The sequence below is a fragment of the Staurois parvus genome, unplaced genomic scaffold (genome assembly GCF_062004578.1).
Source record: "Staurois parvus isolate SC_StPar_1 unplaced genomic scaffold, SC_StPar_1.0 ptg000362l, whole genome shotgun sequence".
Taxonomy (NCBI): Eukaryota; Metazoa; Chordata; class Amphibia; order Anura; family Ranidae; genus Staurois; species Staurois parvus.
Window position 1 is genome coordinate 552,215 of NW_028318158.1, and position 22,587 is coordinate 574,801.

At 43.7% G+C, this 22,587-nt stretch overlaps 1 protein-coding gene and 1 pseudogene across 1 annotated transcript in view; one reads left to right on the plus strand and one right to left on the minus strand.

Moving 5' to 3' along the window:
* SPATA17 (spermatogenesis associated 17) overlaps positions 1-22,587 on the plus strand; it is a 210,180-nt gene that overhangs the window by 166,021 nt on the left and 21,572 nt on the right. The window contains exon 9 of the mRNA XM_089685004.1: positions 2,215-2,350. Within this exon, the coding sequence (XP_089541130.1) occupies positions 2,215-2,350 (136 nt within the window). The remainder of the gene's footprint in view (positions 1-2,214; positions 2,351-22,587) is intronic.
* On the minus strand, positions 13,298-14,066 carry LOC149456356 (uncharacterized; annotated as a pseudogene).

Sequence of the window (22,587 nt, forward strand, 5' to 3'; positions counted from 1 at the left end):
TTTTTGCCATTTGTGATAAACGGAGCCAGGGTACGCTTCTCCTTTTTTTTTAATTGGCTTGTTTGCATTTTAGCTCATCTGCTATTCAGCAAGGCTTCAGAATAAACTGCCTGACATACATCTAGCTACATTGTAGACGGATCTGTTTTGCAAATACGTTTTTGTAGAGCAATGCAAAAAAGTGAAATATCCATCACAAACTAATTTTAGTTAACTTAATTAAAAACTAAAAATGTGTCTTAATAATACACTTCACTGGAAACACCTGATTTAGGAAGGTATGAACACAAAATTTTGGCCATATAGTGTACTTAGTAAACTCATCTTAAGTGCATGTGTACATTAATTTTAAATGTATCCATTCATATGTATTGGGCAGTGGCGGACTGACCATTCGGGCATTGCCCAAAGGCCTGGGGTCATTAGGGGGCCCGGTGAAAGGCACAATTCACTAAGTAGTATATTACTACATCTGTGTATGCGGTAGAATACCGCATAGCATTTTTTGAAAAAAAATAAAAAATATTTGAATTCACCAAAAAACACTACTAAAATACTGCATGAGTTATTTTATCAAGTCATGCGGTATTTTAATAGTGCAAATGATGCGTTAATGTTTCAGCTGTCAGCGGGGTTCCCCACTGACAGCTGAATGTAAAAGAAAGAATTGCCGGCAATTAAGAAAATTATTTTAAAAATGGTGTGGGGTCCCCCCTCCATCTATGCCAAGCCCTTTGGGCCTGGTATGGATTTTGAGGGGAACCCCCATACCCACCAAACTTTTTTAAAAAATGGCGTGGGGGTCCCCCCCAGAATCCATACCAGACCCTTATCCAAGCATGCAGCTTGGCAGGTCAGGAAGGGGGGGGGGGCGAGCAAGCACCCCCCCTCCTGAACCATACCAGACCACATGCCCTCCACATGCACCTTGTCCCCATGTTCATAGGTACAAGGGCCTCTTCCCCATAACCCTTGCCAGTGGTTGTGGGGGTCTACGGGCGGGGGACTTTCTGGAATTTGGAAGCCCCCTTTAGCAAGGGGGCCCCCAGATCCCCCCCCATGTGAATGAGTATGGGGTACTTGGTGGCGCTACCCATTCACAAAAAAAAAGTGTAGTGTGGAAAACGACAGGAGACAGTCTTTGACAAGTCCTTTATTAAAAGAAGAAAAATAAAAGAATGTCCTGCGAAGTAGATCCAACGTCAATCACGATGCTCGCCCCCACCACTACCGAAAAAAAGAAAAAAAAAGGCTCAGCACCCGATGCTGGCTTGACAGTTCTGAAATATGTAAGGGGCGGGGCCACCCGGGATATCATGTGTGACCCCGCCCCTTGTAACTTCATCAAGCAGGGCATGCTGGGTCAATGATGTCACAAGGAGGTGGGGCCACACGTGTGATGTCACTGGGGCCCCCGCCCCTTACATATTTAAGAACTGTCAAGCCAGCAGAGTAGTCAGACGGCCAGGAGCCTGCGTTGGGAGCGAAGCCTTTTTTTATTTATTTCTTCGGGTAGCAGGCTTTGTGATTGACGTTGGATCTACTTCGGGGGACATTTTTTTATTTTTCTTCTTTTAATAAAGGACTTGTCAAAGACTGTCTCCTGTCTTTTTTAACACTACACTTTTTTTTTTGTGAATGGGTAGCGGTACCATTTACCCCATACTCATTCACATGGGGGGGCGGGATCTGGGGGCCCCCTTGCTAAAGGGGACTTCCAGATTCTGATAAGACCCCAGCCTGCAGACCCCCACAACCACAGGCCAGGGCTATGGGGACATCAACGTGGGGACAAGGTGCTTTGGGGGGCGCTCGCTCGTCCCCCCCCCTTTCCTGACCTGCTGGACTGCATGCTCGGATAAGGGTCTGGTATGAATGTTGGGGGGGGACCCCACACCATTTTTTTTACATTTTAGTGTGGGGGTTCCCCTTAGAACCCATAGCATACCCGAAGGGCTTGGTATGAATGGAGGGGGGACCCTACGACGTTGTTTTATTATTTTTTAAATTATTTTTAATGCCTTTTCTATGGAGCTGAGCTGCAATATGTAGGTGGGGTGTTGTGTGGGTGTGGCTTTGGCTTGAGTGTAGCGGAGACACGGGGGCCCCATTATCTCTTGTGATTCGGGGGCCCCATGAGTTGTCAGTCCGCCCCTGGTATTGGGTGTGTACAGATCCTATTCATTCATTTTTTCATTTTATATTTCTTTTCAGATTTGCCCCATTTGCCAGCTTTCAGAAAAATAAACCCTATGATCCATTGATTCACACATCCACTGAATACAAGAGGATCCCATATGGCAGTCAACATTTTCGTGATGAGGATCCAAACAGTTGGGTGACAAAGAAGGTAAAGAAAACTTTGTGTGTTTATTCCTGTACATTGTTGAATCTGGTAGATCAAGGGCCTTCCCAGACCTTTGCAATACAATGTAGTGCGTTTAAGTAGACAGTCAACATTATAACTTGTCCAATCCGCAATTTGGTTATATATGCTATATGTGGATAGCATCCAAATCCTCCAAAGCTTTTACATTTTATGAAATATAGATGTTGATATGTCTGGCATCATTTGTGCACGCCCATTCACACTCACATTCATTGAATCTTGGCTATGGTGAGATCTTCAGCGCGTCTTCCTTTGATGATGTCCTCATCTGTCTCTAGCATAGGCGCATGTGACTAGCAGTGTCATGAGGGTTGGGATATCAATGCTGTATATATACCATGGAGGAGTTTGCACTGTGACAACCTTCAATTTAAAGAAGGGCTTGGCTCTTTTGGTCTGTGCATGCATGGAACTTGTTGATGATGTCCATGAAAGATAGAAGAAGAGATAGAAAAAGTAAATGCTGATAGGCTTCAGAACAGAAGGGGGCCCATGTGTTTCAAGCAGATATTTGTCAAGGGCATATAGACCCTAATGTCTGTGTGACCCTGATGAAGACCTGCTGCATACATTTTGAACTCTTTTCTCTTATAACTACTATGAACATTACTATACCAGCCAAGTATTCTTTTATCCATGGTTTTATGATTGTAACAATAAGATTTAAAATTTTATTTTTATACCTTTTTGTGGGCTAATGTTTGTGCTCTAAAAAAACCCAGATACCCACCTTTACTATCTTCTGCATTCTTGGAGTGTGATGGTGGCACATGCACAGCACTAAGTCACACCTCATTTTCCATGAATTAGACTCTGAAAACAAGTGTGATTATATGGGACACGTAATACATAATAGTAAAGACCTTCAAATGGCAAAAAATACCTCTAGGCAGCTATATTTAGGGGCACCAACGCCCATAATTGGCATTAGTAACGTGCAGCCTGTTTGTTTACACAGGGTGCTATCCTATGAGGAGACAACTACAGAGATTACTGAATATGGTGAAGTTTCACTTTGCAAAGAATACCCAGTCACATGCAAGTAAAATAAAAAAAAGCATTTTTGTTTGCACATTATTGGATGATGAAAGTCAGCAGAGCTTCACCTCATTCATTAAGAACTGGGGCAAATTTCCTTGCAAAATACAACCTCCCTTGCAAAGTGAACAGCCGATTTGCCTTTAGTAAATAAACCACCTATGTCTAGTAGGATCCTTAGCTCTCTCACCTACTTACTGTACCCATACTCTCCCATTTGTAAGAGCCATCTCACCACCCTGAAAACTAATTTACCAGTAGAGTAGTTTAAGCCGCCATCTCTGCCAAAATGTAGTCCGCTGATGCAATGTGCACACTGCCTGACTGTCCTACTGTTGAATAGCAAATCAAAAGCTGGTAGCTTGCAGCAAACTGATGTCTCACTAACATATCAGTACTGCTCCCTGCATATAAACCAGGAGCATTGTTCTGTACATTTGTGGTCTATCATGCAATTCAGGTTTCTGCCAAAACTCTTCCATGCTTGGATGTGCTTTACACACAGTGCAGTGGTAAGTATGCTGCTAGGATAATTGTCACTACATTCAAACCACAGTTGAAAAACTGGAGGTCTTGTTGAAATGTGAAATAGTTACTTGTAAGAAAATACTCCTCTAAGCTGCTGCCAGTGCTGTTCACCTAACCAAAAGCCTAAGCATTTGATCATGTGATCTCTGCTAATCTGAACTCTGATGTGAGAGGTGCTGGTGTGAGATTGGGGCAACAGTATTTTGGGAGGGGGAGAACACTGTGATTATTGCTAGCGACGTGCTGGTTGGAACCAATGGATGGATCGACTTGGGTACTGTCAACCTGGCCATACATGGATCGAATCTCAGCCGGTCCCTGCTGAACTGGCCAAGATTTGAACCATCTATGGTCGGCTTTACTTGACCTAAGTCAAAGTTTTCCCCTTGCTTACCCCATCCAATATATGAGCTTTAATGCAGACCTCAGATTAGCTGACCACACTATGCGGAGGTTCTTTTCAGTATTTTTGTGAACTGGCAGATATGCTGTATTGTGCATATGTGACTTTTTCCATAGAGTATGATGGATAACCCTTCTCCATGCAAGACCACAGCTTGTTGAAATATTTCTAATATAAGATTTTCTTCAGTTCTAAGTACTGGTTGGTACCATTAAATATTGCTTTGTATAGTCTGGTTTGAAGAATAGTAGAACTCCTGCCAATACTCTTCTACTTACTAGGCCTTGCAGTAATCACCTTCAAAAATCACCCTACCCTGAATAGCAAATCAAAAGCTGGTAGCTTGCAGTGCACTGATGTCTCATTAACATATCAGTACTGCTCCCTGCATATAAACCAGGAGTATTGTACACATAGTATGCGTAAAATGTACCTGTACAGAAAAAAAATTTAAGGGTTTATATTTACCTCACCCCTGTCTTCCACCCGTGGCACCTAGTCAAGCATGACGTCACACTTCTTCTGACTAGATCCTGAGGAATACAGAGCAGTGGAAATCTCACAAGAAGAGTGTCTGCTCTCAATATCCCAGGAATCTTCCTGGAAGGATGTGATGTCAGGGTAAGGTAAGCATAGATCTGTACACCAACTAGCAGTAGGTGACTTGTAAATGGGAGGGTACCAGGACAATTTTAGCAGGCCTTGAATCTTACTGCAAGTTCCACTTTGAATATTATAAATCGACACTCCCTGTAACTTAAAATCATTGTAACCTTTGTCTTGTCTTCTCCTCATTCCTGCCAATTGGGTCATGAATTATCATGAGCACACCGGTGAGTTCATGCACGGTTCACTCCTGTACGCATGTTCACAGTGTTAAATGTCTAGACTGACAGTACTGTGTAAAGCAATGCAGAAGCCTAGCTGGCTTACACAGCTGCCTTTTTTAAGCAAGTTAATATACAAAACAAAGTAGACTCTTGTAATAGCTGTGTTTATAGATTAATACCTGAATGACTGATTTCTAATTTTTTACAGTTTTGCCAATATCAGTTCATTTCAGTACCAAAAATCTGGTGATATGCATAGAGAAAGGTCCCAAACAATGCATACCTAGCAAAGCCATTAGAAAACAGGTGAAAGCAGCCTTGGTCAACTCTATCCATAGCCACAACCCCAACATGGTTCAACCCAGCCCACATGATTAAGCCACTGGGCAGGGTGAAACACATTGGAGCATGGCTATGGATGAAGTTGGCTGAGTCTGCTTTCACCTGTTTACTACAGGCTTTCTCCGAGTGCAACTATTGATTTTATTTTGTCCATTAACTTCCTTATGCATGCTGCACTATGGGGTGTTTTCTCCTCTCTCTCTCTCCTTTCTTGTTTTGCTAGAGAAACCTGTTTGGACCTTTCTCTATGCATATCCACAGTTTGTGAGGAGTGTAGATGGACTCCTGCTGAGCCAGCACCCATTGCAGGAATCACCTGATGGACTTACCGTAGTTTGAGCAGAGACCTTAAATTTCATGAAGTTAAACCAAGAATCTGGTATTAGTTCAGAGAGCAGGTGGTTTAAGTGTCTGTTCGAGTTCAAGATGTCAGATACTTACAAAAATAACAAGGTTAGTATTAGGTCAGCATTTGAAGGAGTTAATGTAATGTTAGAGGTTAAGGTTAGTGTTCTAGTGACTAGGTCAGGGTTAGGTACATGTATTAGTTCTTGTGTTAGTCCTTTCTTGACTATTGATTGCAGAGATCGCAGACTGCCCATAGATGTATAATAGCTTCCGATCCAATCGTTAGCAGCCAGTAAACATCTTCTATCATATGCATTTAATGTAAATATGGTTGGCTGAAGTTTTGAAAGTTGTAGTTTAGCCTTTCAGCTTTCATGAAATGAGTTTGAAGGACCCAGTTCCATTTAATTATATGCATGAGTTTGTAGGCTGTATACAGGGCTTATTTTATGATACACAACGCATACAAATATCCAGAGCTCCAAAGATTTCATTTCGAGAGCCTAAGCATATTGCACAGAACATAAAGTTGACCTTTACCATCTGGAATAGAGTGGGATGTGGAACACATCATAGATTTAATGTAGCACAACGCTGTATGCGGGAAAACTTGGGTGGGCCCGTGACTGCCTGCCCATTGCGCCCGGTGATTGAATCTGCTGTCACCAGCATCCCCATAATAATGAACGTTCAGCTTAATGACCGTGATTATGATTATCATAATTGATGTGCAAGAGCAGTGTGTGGGGATCATTACAACTCAACTGTTTAGCTGAAAATCAGACTTTCTTATGGGTCATTTTACTTTTACGCAATGATTGGAATAAAATAGGCCTCCTCCCCAGGTGATTCTTCCGTTTTCACATTAAAAATGAATTAAACCTTGCTGGACTTTTGTCATTCATTTTAAATTGTTAAAGCGTGATTCTGCCTTTGGGTAAGTTTCCTAGAACACGTACAGCATAATCAAAATATCATTTTCACCTATATAATTGCTCACCTTATTCCATTACTTTTGTTTGTAGCTCTGATCATGTGCCCCACATTGACCTATTCTGTCTGTAAAAAATGCACATTGTCTAGGGGGATGAATCTTTGTGGGAAATTCAGGAAATTAGGACAGGTATTTCTCAATAGGTTAAAAAATAGCTTCTAACATACCTGTGGATAAAAGCATGTAATAACATAGTACTGTTTATTAATTGTACATGTATATATAATTAAAGCTGAACTCTTTTTTCTACAAAATGGCTAACTGTGATTTCACTGCACACTGTGCATTTCTTACAATGTGCAGTAGAAGTTAAAGCAAGTCAAACAGTTCCTGCCTCATTTCTTGGTTGGAGGACATACAGCATATTGTCAAATAGTCTGGTTGAAAATAAAAAGTAGAAATAAAAAAGTCCATCTAGTTCAACCAATGAAAATTATAAAAAATGTATACAATCCTATATACACAATCCTATACCCACAGTTGATCCAGAGGAAGGCAGAAAAACCCCAGCAATGCATGACCCACTTTGCTCCAGCAAGGCAAAAAATTCCTTCCTGATCCCCCAAGAGGCAAATGGATATTCCCTGGATCAACCCAGAAAGCATCATCTAGCGTTTTCTTATCCAGCCTTACTGTCCCAGGGCTGCCCCTTTCATTCATTGTATTTTAGTTCTTTCAATCATACCAGACCATAGATGTGGTAGCTGCATTAGTTTTCTATTTTTAGGCTTTTTCTTTCCTCTATTTCCTGCACTTTGTTCTTAGTGGGACTGTGCTCATTAACTGTACTTTATCTGTGGCAATTTAAACCTGAGTGTTCATTTTTTCTTTTCTTTTTAATAGATTTTTACAGGGTTCTACAATATAGAATATACCCATTTCCAGGTCAAGTGTGCTAATGCTCATTTTCAAAGTAATATAGTACAGTGTGTAGCTGGGTGTTGCCCCCAGCTGTGTGTGTATTCCTCCCGCTTGTACCCCCCCCCCCCACCACTATGAACAGTGACCAAGTGACTGAGTGTGCGTTCCTGTGCTGGTTCTCCTCTCATCACCACTGTGGATGTGGGTTGTTCCCCCCTTCCCCCTGCTGCTTTGAGCAGTTACAAACCAGTTGGGGGAGTGGGCTGTGTTCCTCTCTCCCCTAGCTTCCCAGCTGCTGCTGCACTGTGACATAGCGGGCTGCGTGATCTCTGGCTCACTCCTGCTTCCCCCTTTCCTCCTGGCAAGCAGCAGCAGAGAGCCAATAGGAACACCAGGGAGGCGGTGATGCAACGCTAAGGTTCCTGGGAAATATAGTCCTTAAACGGGTGCTGCACCATACAAGTCTATGGAGGCTGATGGAGCTGTGGACTTCACAACCCGGTATTCCCTGCACACCAGAATAGGAGAGATATGACTTTTCCCGGGCAATTCTAGAGAGATTGAAGTCTTGCCAGGGGGAAGCAGAGCTTGCAGACCTGCCAGTGCCCACCAGACAAGCTGAGAGACTGAGCCACAGAAAGTCACTATGTCCTGGGACCAGAGCTGGGGAGACCCATTGCCAAATGTGCCTACATCAGTGAGGACCTAATTGTGATTGGGAGGACCTGCTCGTAAGGACTGAGACTTCTGGGATGACTGAAACCCAAGAGTCATGGCCCACTAGGTGGTAACTCATATGCGACTCTCATCTCTCAGTTATAGGAGGTACCTGTCAAAGGTAGGTGGGAATCGGGAGGAGGTGCTTGGGTCAAGTGGTCATTCTATTCAGTAGACTTGCCACCATATTTTAGTATATCATGGACTTCTTATTCAGGTTCTTAACTTGTGGAAATTCAAGTTAAGGATTTTGCAAGATTTTGCTATATTTCCTTCATTAACCACTTGCCTACCAGGCACTTATACCCCCTTCCTTACCAGGCCAATTTTCAGCTTTCAGCGCTGCCGCACTTTGATTGACAATTGCGCGGTCATGCAACATTGTACCCATATGAAATTTTGATCATTTTTTTCTCACAAATAGAGCTTTCTTTTGGTGGTATTTAATCGCCACTGGGCACTTTACTTTTTGCGCTATAAATTAAAAAAAGTGCAAAAAATTTGAAAAAAAAAAAAAGTTTATTTGTTTCTTTTATAAAATTTTTCAAACAGGTATTTTTTCTCCTTCACTGATTTGCGTTGATGAGGCGGCACTGATGGGCACTGATAGGCAGCACTAAAGGGCACTGATAGGCAGTACTAATGAGGTGGCACGGATAGGCGGCACTGATAGACAGCACTAATTAGGGGTCACGGATAGGCGGCACTGATATGCAGCACTGATAGGCGGCACTGATAGGTGACACTGATGATGGGTACTGATAGACGGCACTGACTGGCATCACTTCTGGGCACTGACTGGTGGCACTGACTGGCACAACCCCTGGGCACTGACTGGTGGCACTGACTGGCAGCACTGCTGGGCTGCACTGGTGGGTGGCACTGGTGGGCAGCACTGGTGGGTGGGCACAGGTGGGTGGCACTGGTGGGCACAGGTGGGTGGCACTGGTGGGCACAGGTGGGTGGGCACAGGTGGGTGGCACTGCTGGGCACATGTAGGTGGCACTTCTGGGCACAGGTAGGTGGCACTGCAGAGTGGCACAGGTGGGTGCACTGCTGGGCACAGGTGGGGGCACTGCTGGGCACAGGTGGGGGCACTGCTGGGAACGGGTGGGCGGGGCTAGTGGGCGCACTGCTGGGCGGAACTCGCGGGTGTCACTGCTGGGCACCGATCATCAGGGCACTGATCATCAGTGCCCTGATGATCGGTGCCGATCCCCGCTCTGACAACTGCCGGTTCTCTGCAGTACTTTCCTCACGATCTGACAGCGTGAGGAAAGTGCAGCCGAGAACCGGCACTTGCATTTCCCTGTGATCAGCGTGTCATTGGACACCGCTGATCACGTGGTAAAAGGCCGGTGGGATCGGCCTTTCACCACATCACGTGATCAGCTGTGTCCGTAGGACACAGCAATCACGGAGATCGCCGGGTGCGCGCCCCCTGGGGCGCGCAGGAGAGCGCGTTCTGGGAGGACGTCATATGACGTCCACTCAGAACTGGCCGGCCGCGGTGAAGCCGTCATTCGGCTATGCGCGGTCGGCAAGAGGTTAAGATTAAAAGGATAAAATGCGGCGCTCCCTTCACATCTAAACTAAATCATAATATACACACAGAAAAATAAAAGCGCTCAATTTTAAGAGAGCTCATTTTCCAAGGCTGAGAGCTGCTCTTCAAGACTGGGAGAGAATATTGGCATTGATGAACACAACACAGAAATGGGAGTTCTTCAAAAAGACTGTATGTGAACACACTGCAAAATATATTCCCATGGGCAATAAGTTTAAAAGGCTAAAAATCAAACCTATGTGGCTTACAGCCAAAGTTAGAAAAGTTATAGATAATAAGATATGAGCTTTTATTAAATATAAAAATGAAGGAATGTTATCATAATTTAAACATTACAGAGAATATAACAGAATATGCAAAAAGGAAATAAAGGCCGCTAAAATTGAAAATGAACGACAGATTGCAAAAGATAGTAGGACAACCCCCCAAACATTCTTCAAATATATTAATAGTAAAAAGATCAGGTTCAAGCATGTAGGCCCTTTACAAAATAATACATAGTGAGTGACTGGGGACAAAGACGGCAAATGTATTAAATACCTTCTTCAGCTTTGTGTATACAAAGGAGCATAGGGGAGCTCTTGTCCATAATGGACATGGTATTGACAGAGCTCCAAGTGATCCTCATTGGCTCACAATTGATATGATCCAGAAATTTTTAGACAGAATAAAGGTGAATAAAGCACCTGGATTGGATGGCATATCCCCATGGGTCCTTAAAAAATTGAGCTCTGTCATTTCAAAGCCATTGTTTCTCATTTTTAGGGACTCTTTAATGACTGGCATAGCACCACTGTGGTGCCTATATTTAAAAGGGGCCAAAATCTTTACCAAGTAATTATAGACCGGTTAGTTTAACTTCTATAGTTGGAAAGATACAGGAGAGTTTAATAAAAAGACCACATAGATGAGTTCTTGCTGGAAAAAATATTTTAAGCAACAGACAGCATGGATTCATGAAAGAGAGAAGTTGTCAAACAAATCTGATTTCTTTTTATGAGGGGGGGGCAAAACCTTGGACAGAGAGGTGGCAGTGGACATGGTATACTTGGACAGAGGGGTGGTGGTGGACGTGGTATACTTGGATTTTGCAAAAGCGTTTGACACAGTTCCCCACACACGGCTAACGTGTATGGTAAAGTCTACAGGCTTGGAAAAATCCATATGTAAATGGTTAGAAATTGGCTAAAAGATCGTATTCAGAGAGTAGTGGTTAATGATTCATACTCTGAATGGTCTAGGGGTGTCAGTGGTGTACCCCAAGGTTTAGTGTTTGGACCCTTACTTTTTAATATATTTATCCCAGATAAAGGGTCTGGGATTAAAAATCCCATTTCAGTCTTTGCAGATGACATCAAGCTGTGCAGTGGAATAACGTCCTTACAGGATGTCTCCAATTTACAAGCCGACCTCAATGCACTGTTTAATTGGGCAACTATATGGCAAATGAGGTTTAATGTTGATAAATGTAAGGTTATGCACTTGGGGGCTAAGATGCATGCATCATACATACTAGGGGGGGTACAACTGGGGAATCAATGGTGGAGAAGGATCTGGGAGTCCTGGTAGATCATAAGCTTAATAATGGCATGCAATGCCAAGCTGCGGTTTCTAAAGCGAGCAAAATCCTCTCTTGTATTAAAAGAGGAAAAGACTCCAGAGAGAGAGAGATATCATTTTACTCCTTGTGACATGGGGGATACTTAGCTCTAGTGGTAGATGCTTTCCAAGTGAGTCCACGCTAGTCAGAAACTCTTATTCAGGGCTTGGTAGCCCACTTTTATTAAAAGGCAAGAAACAAAAAACACAAAAGTCCAAAATAAGCTTTTCCACACTGGGGTTCTGCTCCAGTGGTAAATACCAATGAAAAATTCTAAGCCTCCTGGCTACTCTTTATTAGCACTGCTGGTCAGCAGTACCTCTGCTGGTATGGGTCTCCCAGACTATGGGCTATTCCTGGCGCACCGCCTCGGACGTCTTTAACGCACACAGCCTTGAGCCCTTTTGATGCACACAGCATCCGTCTCACACAGAGACTCACAATGGCAACTGCTGCTCCAACTGCACTCCACTTCCCCATGCAACTCTCAGCAAACCATAATTATAAGGGCTGTGAGTACCTGGGTCCACACCCTGCTGGTTAACTACAAACTCTGGACACCGGATTGGAGATTTCTTCCCTCCCAACGCACTTTGAAATCTCCAAACTATGGAGCCCTATCCAGAAATATCAAAATCCATAGATATCTGCAACAGCAGTTTCCTCCACTCAAAATCTATGCTCTGCAGTTCTACAGTCCGCACATGTGCAGACTCTGTGTCCATTAACTGACCACTTCTACCTATTTTTATCCAGTGACAGGGCCCTGCACTGTTACATATCCCCCTCCTTGTTTTGAACCAGTAGGGGGCAGAACACATGAACCCATCACTTTGGTTGGGACACCTCTGTGCCAGCTGTTAGCCACGTAGGCCCAATCCTTTTTCTGGGTATGTTTCCAGGCCGCACTACCCTGAATCTCAACGGGGTTCCACTATTTCTTACATTAAACCCTCTCCCTCTTCCCTTGGGGTTCCTGGGCCTATTCTCTATTTCTGAGGGTGCAAAATCATTTTTGTTGGGTCTCCCCAACTCCCTGTCCTGAAGCTATAGGGAACCCACTATGTTTAATGCACAGCCATTTTCCCTCTCATTTGAACCACTTTCGACATTTCTCCAGATTCATCAACCCTTTCGTGGTTACCCACAGCAACCAAAACCTTATTCCCATGCACACTCCGTAATGAATTACACTTTTCATGGTCACTTTCAAAAAGCAAACAATCTTTTAACGTACCATTTGCAACAAATCACCTTTTCCACCATTAATACCTTCAGTGTCTTTATCAGTGTCTGTTAGGACCAGACCCAAGGAGGGACCACACACAGGCGAGCAACTAGCCCTAACGAGACCTTTGCACAACTCCAATTCTCCTGTTGTCCAGGTTTCTGGGGGTAATGGTCCTACCAACTGACACTGATCAAAGCAAACCACATTGCTTAACATCAGAATTTCTACTGGTTTACTCATGTCAGACACAAAACACCATTGTTAGCTGTTACAAGATCACATATTTCACCATCAGAATTTCTGATATGATCAGTACCATCATTCAGGGGGTCTCCAGGTACATCAATCCGTACCTCATGGTGGGTGGTGAACAGAACCTCTGCTACTGCCACAGCTATTCCAGGCCCTTCCTTCTCTTGAGGTCTAGCAGCTGAGGCAGTATTTACTAATCACTGCCCAGCTGCACCTTGGACCGTACTAGCAGAATTATTCTGTGTCACCACATCAATTTGAGAGACCTCTGGCATCTCCACCAGTTCTCCTGAGTGCTTTCCACATAACCCAGTTACTGGAAGCACCCTCACAGGGAACCGTGAGATCACTTGCCACAATATTAATAAGCATTCAACCATTCCCATTCTTGATCAGTGTGACTGCAGACTGCACTACCTGGCTCCACCTATTGGTACTCCACAGTACCACCTTGTCTGACTGCAGTGGAGAAACCCAAGTGTGCAGTGGATGGTTTCTTATGACTTCGAACATTTCCAACAATACATTTGTTACTTCAAGACATCCTAAGTCTATACTCAAGATCTTTGTAGGGATGTTTCCCTTATAAGAGACATGGAGGGGCTCATTCAATGCAGCTTGAGACACTTAAGGAGGCCTCTATCTCACTGGAGGTAACCATCATCACAGCCTGCTCACCAGAGCTGTGTCAGATCTATGTCTCACACTTATCCCCTCGGCCTCAGCATCAGGGAGCCACTCCGAGTCATAACCAGTTATACTAATATTTTTACACTTGACACTCTTCTGTTGGGCTGTGGATTACACCTCTGCCATGCATGCGCCCTTAATTGGTCTTCCTGACTGGAGGGGAACAACCTTTGCAGGGGCTAATGCGCCCTCCACATCTGGCTGCCCTGCGATCCCTCCTCCTGGCATAGCAGTTGTGTCCACACCCTTGTTGCATACCATAGCCTTGTCCAGCATAGCTATCAATTGTTTAGCCCAACTGTCCCAATCCATTGTTCTTCCACCATGGGTGCTCCACAGCACCGCATCACCTGCTCTATGAGGCACCTGGGACAAACAGTACCTTTGTCAGTTCTATGTACTTCACATTGTGACAACATGTTTTTACTCATATCACACTGAGACAAGGAATCAATTGAGGCAGGCTGAAATACACCATTTTGGCCTGCTTGCTCTGGTGGCACTACTGATACAGAAAGTTTTATACATTCTGCTTTGATCTGCTGACTTAACTCCTTACCATCCGGGTTACACATAGGGTGAATGGACTGTTCCCACACATTCTTACAGCATGGGCAGACTCCTTCTGTCCCAGCAGGGCAGTATCAGTACTGTCCTGGTCAATTTCTGGTTCCAATACATGGAGAGCCTGGAGACTTCCATGTACAACCCTGTGGCTCTGTCTCTGGTTGCTAAGGGAGATATCTCCCTACCATCATTGTTAATGAACACATCAACATCAGTACATATTTTATCATTAGACAGATCTTGTGGGTGGTTTCTGCCTTTTACACAACACTTGGGCAGCTCCATAGCTGACCTTGGAAAGCCTCTGTTCTGTCACTGCGGGTTCCTGGGGGGTTTCCCTGGGCAACTCTGCAGCACCTGTCACTAGGGAATCTGGTACATATACTGTTTTGGTCACCGCCAGATTAACATTCCCAGCACTCTGCTGGATTACACCAGGCACATTCAGAGTCCCCAAGTCTTTTTGAGTCCTTAATCTCGCTGCAGATTGTTCCTCAATCGGTGTCTCCCCCAGACTCGGGGTAGCACACTGCAGCAAGTCCATGTCCACACACTCAGCAAATTTCCCTGCCGGACACACTCCTGCTTCACCGGGATCAGTCCCATAAACTCCTGTAGCAGGTGACTTTGGCTTCATTTGAGTGTGTGGTCTCTCAGCTGCATCCTCACAGGCTACTGCTCCTATGTGGGTACAGGGCAACATTGCAGCCTTTCCAGACTTTCCGGCAGAGTTCCAGAACCTTGGGCAAGTAAAGATCCTATACCCCACTTGACCACACTCCAAGCATGGTACTGGACCCCGAACTTTAACTTCTTGGCAATGCCTCAATGACTGGTACTCTCGTTGCCGTGGGATACCGCTCTCGACACCACTGGTCATGACCTCTCCTTGCATATAGCATGGGCTTCTCTCTGCTGGACCATCTCTCAAGGTGTGACAGATTCACATTTTCCACAACAGCTACTGGTTTAACTGCAGCAGCATTGCCAGGGGTGACAACACCCCTCTCCCAGGTATGGACATCCTGCAGCTCTCTCCTTGCACTGCAGGTTGGCTTGCTTTCCTCTAGATTGGCTCAATGCTTTTGACCGCCACATCCTTGCAGTCACACACACAGCAACTTGTTACACAGCAGAAAATGGGTTTTTTTGCAGGCACCCCACCTGCGTGCAATGCTTATTGTCTGGCTGCACTTCCACAGACAGGCCGTTCCTAATGTTAAAACTCACTGTGGAGCAAGGACCCGGATTCCACCGCCTTCTGCCCGCATCCAGCAACCACTTTTGACATGGGGGATAATTAGCTCTAGTGGTAGATGCTTCCCAAGTGAGTCCACGCTAGTCAGAAACTTTTTTTCAGGGTTTGGTAGCCCACTTTTATTAAAAGGCAAGAAACAAAAACACAAAAGTCCAAAATAAGCTTTCCCACGCAGTGGTTCTTCTCCAGTGCTAAATACCAATGAAAAATTCTAAGCCTCCTGGCTACTCCTTATTAGCACTGCTGGTCAGCAGTACCTCTTCAGGTATGGGTCTCCCAGACACCGAGCTATTCCTGGCGCATCGCCTCCGACTTCTTTAACGCACACAGCCTTGAGCCCTTTTGATGCACACAGCATCCGTCTCACACAGAGACTCACAATGGCAGCCACTGCTCAAACTGCACTCCACTCCCTCCTGCAACTCTCAGCAGACCATAATTATAAGGGCTGTGAGCACCTGGGCCCACACCCTGCTGGTTAACTACAAACTCTGGACACTGGATTAGAGATGTCTTCCCTCCTAAGGCACTTTGAAATCTCCAAACTACGAAGCCCCATCCAGAAATATCAAAATCCGTAGACACCTGCAACAGCAGTTTCCTCCACTCAAAATCTATGCTCCGCAGTTCCATTATCTGACCACTTGTACCTATTTTTATCCTGTGACAGGGCCCAGCACTGTTACACCCTGTACAAATCATTAGTAAAACCTCATCTGGAATATGCAGTTCAATTTTGGGCACCTATTCACAAAAAGAACATTGGGGAACTGGAGAAAGCACAGAGAAGGGCAACCAAACTGATACGAAGCATGGAGGAGCTCAGCTATGAGGAAAGATTAGAGGAACTGAATGTATTCTCTCTTGAGAAGAGGAGATAAAGGGGGATATGATCAACATGTATAAATACATCAGTGGTTCATATAGTGAGCTCGGTGTAGAGTTATTCACCTTGAGGTCTTCAGAGGACAAGGGGGCACTTTTTACATCTGGAGGAAATAAAATGTAATCTCCAAACACGGAAAGGTTTCTTCACAGTTAGAGCTGTGAAAATGTGGAATAGACTCCCTCAAGAGTTGGTTCTGGATTGCTTTAAAAATGATTGGATTGGATGGATTCTTTTTTGGAGACACACAATATAACTGGATACTAACATTTATAGGTAAAGTTGATCCAGAGAATATCCGAGTGCCTCTCAGGGGATCAGGAAGGAATATTTTCCCTTGCAGGATCAAATTGGATCATGCTTTGCTGGGGGGGTTTTTGCCTTCCTCTGGATCAACTGTGGGTGTAGGATTATTTTTCTTATGGTTGAACTGGATTGACCTTTGTCTTTTTTTTCAGCGAGACTAACTATGTAACTATAATAAATGCATGTAACATAAACACATGGAAATCCCTAATGAACTCATGAGGGGTGTGACGTAACGTTTTGGAGGAACCAGGTGTCAGAGTACTGAATCGTTATTGTACACACAGTTTTGTTTAAAGGAGATTTGACCTCATATTTTATGTAAGTGCAATACTTTTAATAAATTGCTTGATTCTAAGTACTACACTATGAGAGGCTGTTTTGTGGTTTTCTGAGCATTTGCACAATGGAGGAGAAAGGAAGAGTGAGCGTCTATAAGTCCGAGGAGGAAAAGATTGTCCACTTTCCCAAGAAGGAGAAACCATTTACCTCATATTTATCCCTTAAGGGAAAAGTGCATCTACACCTAATAACATATGTTCTTGGGTCTAATTACGGAGGCGATCGCAGTATCATTCAGGTGATGGGAGTCACGTTTGCATGAAGGTGGCTAATTTAGATTCAATTAATCTCTTATGGGAAGAAGATGCACGTGCTGCACCAAGGAGGATTTGTTTGGACTGTCACAGATTGATTGAATTTAAATACTTGCTTTACTGTCACTTATTGATTACTATTTATTGTATTATATAACACTTGGGGTTGTATTTTCATTCAATATATTACATAATTACATAGTTAGTCTGGCTGAAAAAAGATAAAAGTCCACCCAGTTCAACCATTAAAAAAAAAAAGTTATAATCCTACACGCACAGTTGATCCAGAGGAAGGCACAAAAACACATATTACCACATGCGTTTATGTTACATGCATTTATTATGATTTAGTTTAGATGTGAAGGGAGCAACACATTTTATCTCTTTAATTTTACTTTGTATGAAGTGTGGGAGCTGCACTTGATCACAAGTTTTTCACCAGTTTTCTAGCACATTTACATCTTAGATATATTGGGTAGCGCAGAAGTCGCATTGCACTATAGATTTGCTTCATTGCTGTAAAAATAAATGTTAAATTAAACTGATGGGAGCAGATGTTATGCAGTTCCTTGCTGAAGGACTGGGTTGAGACCTAGGATAATGCTCAACCAGCCAATGCCACCATATACACAATAAAGTTCCAGGTTCTGGGCATCTTCAAAAGCATGCTGAGCAATATCATGGGGAGAATTTGGCAATTCCAGCCTGTACTAAGTACCACCTGAAGATGATTTTGAAGTTGGTTTCAAGTGCAAGAACATTTGAGAGCAAGACTTGCTAGTGGACAATACCATATTGATTCCAATGTTTTGTTACCCAAAGGGGGACATAATTGACTCCCCATTTTGCCACATATGCTAGAGATTCAGAAGTACTGTATATAATAGAATAAGAAGATTAGGTCTGGGCTGTGCAGGTCCCAGCATTTGAATAGTGTATCTATAACATAGGACAGGCATGTTTTGGCAGTGCATAAGATGAGATTGCTGATCTGGAGGTTTTGGAAGAGTTCAAAGGCAGAGAACTTCCATTTCTCTTAGAAAATTTTAAAGATTTTTATGCTGTCTGGGTAATAAAATGTATTTAGGCGTGTGTTGGATTGGATCCATTGCCTAAAAGATTCATGGAATTCAATGCCCAGAGCAAAACAGGAGATGTCTAAATATGACAGGTTTGGGAGGGCCAAATGTTCACACTTATGTTATAACTGTGCCACATTAGGTCATTTGAGTGGTAAGAACCCTGTGTTGCAGTTGTTAGCACAGACAGCAGGTAGTTCAAGTGCCAGTCCCGACACAGGATGGCAGATCCTTTCAACAATGACAAGGTTAGTATGGATTTGAAGAGGTTAACCGAATGTTAGGGTTTAAGGTTAGTGTTAAGGACTAGTTTAGGGTTACTAGTATATGGATTAGGTTAAGGATGAAGTTGGGTTTAGGAGGTTTAGCTTAGGTTTTTGGGTTTTGGTGTTAAGGTCGGTGATTAAGAGGGTATTGGTACCAAAGGATCGTCATAAAAGCCAGGCAACCAGCATTTTCAGGAAAGGTTAAAAAAGGCAACCTCACTGTTTTACTCTTGACAGTAGTTTAAAGAGAAGCTAGGGAGAACATTTTATTTATACTTCTTTTCACAAATCCTAGCACGGTATTTGTTTCTTTTGCTACCTCAAGAAACCTGTTATTAGGGCACTGTATTTTTTTTAAAGGGAAATGTGGAGTTAAACAATACCCTCTAGTGGTTTAGTGAAAAGACTACTCTTACCAGTTCTAGAAATAGCTGATTTCTCTTCTTCAGGCATGGTTAAGGTCAGTCCTGACCTGATAGTAAGCAATCTGCTTCTTCCATAAGCTATAATGGTACAACACTACTACTATGTTCCATTGACACCTTGCCTATCAAGCCATATGGCACTGTGCTTCCTTTACCTGACCTGCCCAGCCAATGTTTGTCATTATGATCCCAATAAGTAAGAAAAATCACTCTGTGATGTGAAAGAAGAAGGAGGGATCCAATCAATCACCCCATCAAACCTAGAACCCCGGCATCAGAATATTAATCACACACTTACGCTGCTCACCTTGCCGTCTTGCTGCTTGATTGAGCGGCATAGTGTCAGCCTGTCTCCCTTTTAATACGAGGTGTAATGTACATGGACAGAGTGACAATCACAGCGCAGCCTTCCATCAGCTGCAATTAATCTTTTTGTAACATAGACAAGGAAAAAAAAACTCCCATCAACCCCTTCTGAAGACTAAGGGACCCTGTTTTTGATGTTTGCATTCACAGTAAAATTGTCCCTACTAGTCCTGACAAATTGAAACACCGGCCTAATTATGGCAGCTAATGAAGTGTGGGGACTGGTCACAGCTTGCTGCGAAAGTCTTCCTTCAGCTCGCATTATCCATTCATCAATCACTTTTTTAAACTGATCCAGAATCTTGTGCCGAGAGCCTGGCATTTTAATGCTGTTTCTGTAATTGCTTTTCTCTTTGAAGCACAGTCTCTTTTTTATTTTAATATTTTAATACTACAAGTATCATTCATAAAAGTGCTTAAAAAATATATTACTGAAATCAGGCTTGGAAACCTGGTTGACCCATTAGCATGCACTAATTACTTTGTGTCTTAAAGCTGAACTCCATGCCAACAGCTGAACACAGATGAAATACAATTTGTTTGACCTGCCAAAGAATTTTTATTTTTGTCCACCCAGTTCTAGGATTTAAGCAGCCCTGCCACGGAGCACAGCCTTTGATTTTTGTTTTCTGCTGAAGGTATTTAACACATACAGGTCTTGAGACTGGACAGAGAAGGAGAAGTAGCAGACTAATTATATCATCTCTGTACACTCTCTTGCTTTCAGCATGTCCCTTTTTAGCACATGAGCACTGCAACATAGCCAATTAAAAAAAGAAAATACACTGATCAGCCATAACATTAAGACGTTATTATGTGAGTAACATTATCTTGTTACAATGGCATCTGAAAGTGTGTGGGATATATTAGACAACAAGTGAACATGTTGTCTCTGAAGTTTGTGTTATAAGCAGAAAAAATGGGCAAGAGTAAGGATCTGAGAGACTTTGGCAAGGGCCAAATTGTAATGACTAGACGACTGGGTCAGAGCAACTCCAAAACTAGTTCTGCTGAATGTTCCCAGTTTTCAGTGGTCAGGATCTACCAAAAGTGGTAGCTCTGGTGCATCCTGTTCCCACTGATCATCCTTGAAATGTTTCCACAACTTGATTGGAGTCCACCTGTGGGAAATTCAGTTGATTGGACATGATTAGGAAAGGCATAAACCTGTCTATATAAGGTCCCACAGTTAACAGTGCATGTCAGAGTACAAACCAAGCCATGAAGTCCAAGGAATTGTCTGTAGACCTCCAAGACAGGATTGTATCAAGGCACAGATCTGGGGAAGGGAACAGAAAAGTTTCTACAGCATTGAAGGTCCCAGTGAGCACAGTGGCCTCCATCATCCATAAATGGAGGAAATTTAGAACCACCAGGAATCTTCCTAGAGTGGCCTTAGCCAGGGAGGTAACCAAGCACCCGATGGTCACTCTGAAAGAGCTCCAGCTTTTCTCTGTGGAGAGAGGAGAACCTTCCAGAAGAACAATGATCTCTGCAGCACTATACCAATTAGGCCTGTATGGTAGAGTCGGCAGACAGAAGCCACTCCTTAGCAAAAGGCAAATGGCAGCCCGCCTGGAGTTTGCCAAAAGGCACCTGAGGGACTCTCAGACCTTGAGAAACAAAACTCTGGTCTGATGAAACAAAGATTGAACTCTTTGGCCTGAATGCCAAGCATTATGTCTGGAGGAAACCAGGCACCGCTCACTACCTGGCCAATACCATCCCTACAGTGAAGCATGGTGGTGGCAGCATCATGCTGTGGGGATGTTTTTCAGTGGCAGGAACTGGGAGACTAGTCAGGATTGAAGGAAAGATGAATGCAGCAATGTGCAGAGACATCCTTGATGAAAACCTGTTCCAGAGCACTTTGGATCTTAGACTGTGGCGACGGTTCATCTTTCAACAGGACAATGACCCTGAACACACAGCCCACATAACAAAGCAGTGGCTACGGGCCAACTCTGAGAATGTCCTGGAGTGGCCCAGCCAGAGCCCAGACTTGAACCCGATTGAACATCTCTGGAGAGATCTGAAAATGGTTGTGCACCGACGCTCCCCATCCAGCCTGATGGAGCTTGAGAGGTACTGCAAAGAAGAATGGGAGAAATTGCCCACAAATAGGTGTGCCATGCTTGTAGCATCATACTCAAAACGACTTGAGGCTGTAATTGGTGCTAAAGGTGCTTCAACAAAGTATTGAGCAAAGGCTGTGAATACTTACAGTTTTTTATTTTTAATAAATTGCAAAGATTTCCAAATGGACTTCTTTCATGTTGTCATTATGGGGTATTGTTTGTAGAATGTTGAGGAAAAAAATTAATTGAATCCATTTTGAAATAAAGCTGTAACATAACAAAATGTGGCAAAAAATAAGCGCTGCGAATACTTTCTGGATGCACTGTATAGCCAAAAGCGCCTACAATGGGCACGTGAGCATCAGAACTGGACCACGGAGCAATGGAAGAAGGTGACCTGGTCCGATGAATCACATTTTCTTTTATATCATGTGGATGACCAGGTGCATGTACATTGCTTACCCAGGGAAGAGATGGAACCAAGATGCAATAGGGGAAGAAGGCAAGCCAGCAGAGGCAGTATGATGCTTTATCTAGTGGAGTCCATGCCTCAGTAAGTCAGGGCAAAAGGGTGATCCACTCACTATTAGGTAGGTCCAGGGGCGGACTGACCATTTAAGCACTCGTGCACTGCCCGAGGGCCCGGGGTCCGTAGGGGGCATCATGAGATGCCCCTGGCACCTTTCATTGGCTTTTTCATAGGCTTTTTTGGGTGTGGGCCAGGACACAGGGGCCCTATGATCCCCTATTGCCCGGGGGCCCCATGAGTTGTCAGTCCGCCCCTGGGTAGGTGGTCATAATGTTTTGGTGAGTATTCATAATTTTATGGCTGATTGGTGTACAATGCATGTTAATGAAACGATGGATAAAAAGAACTATTACGGTTGAGCTTGTGAAAGAAGTTTTCACAAGAAAGCCATGTACCTCTGCAGAGTCTACCCACCTCCGTTCACACACACCTAAAGCCCTG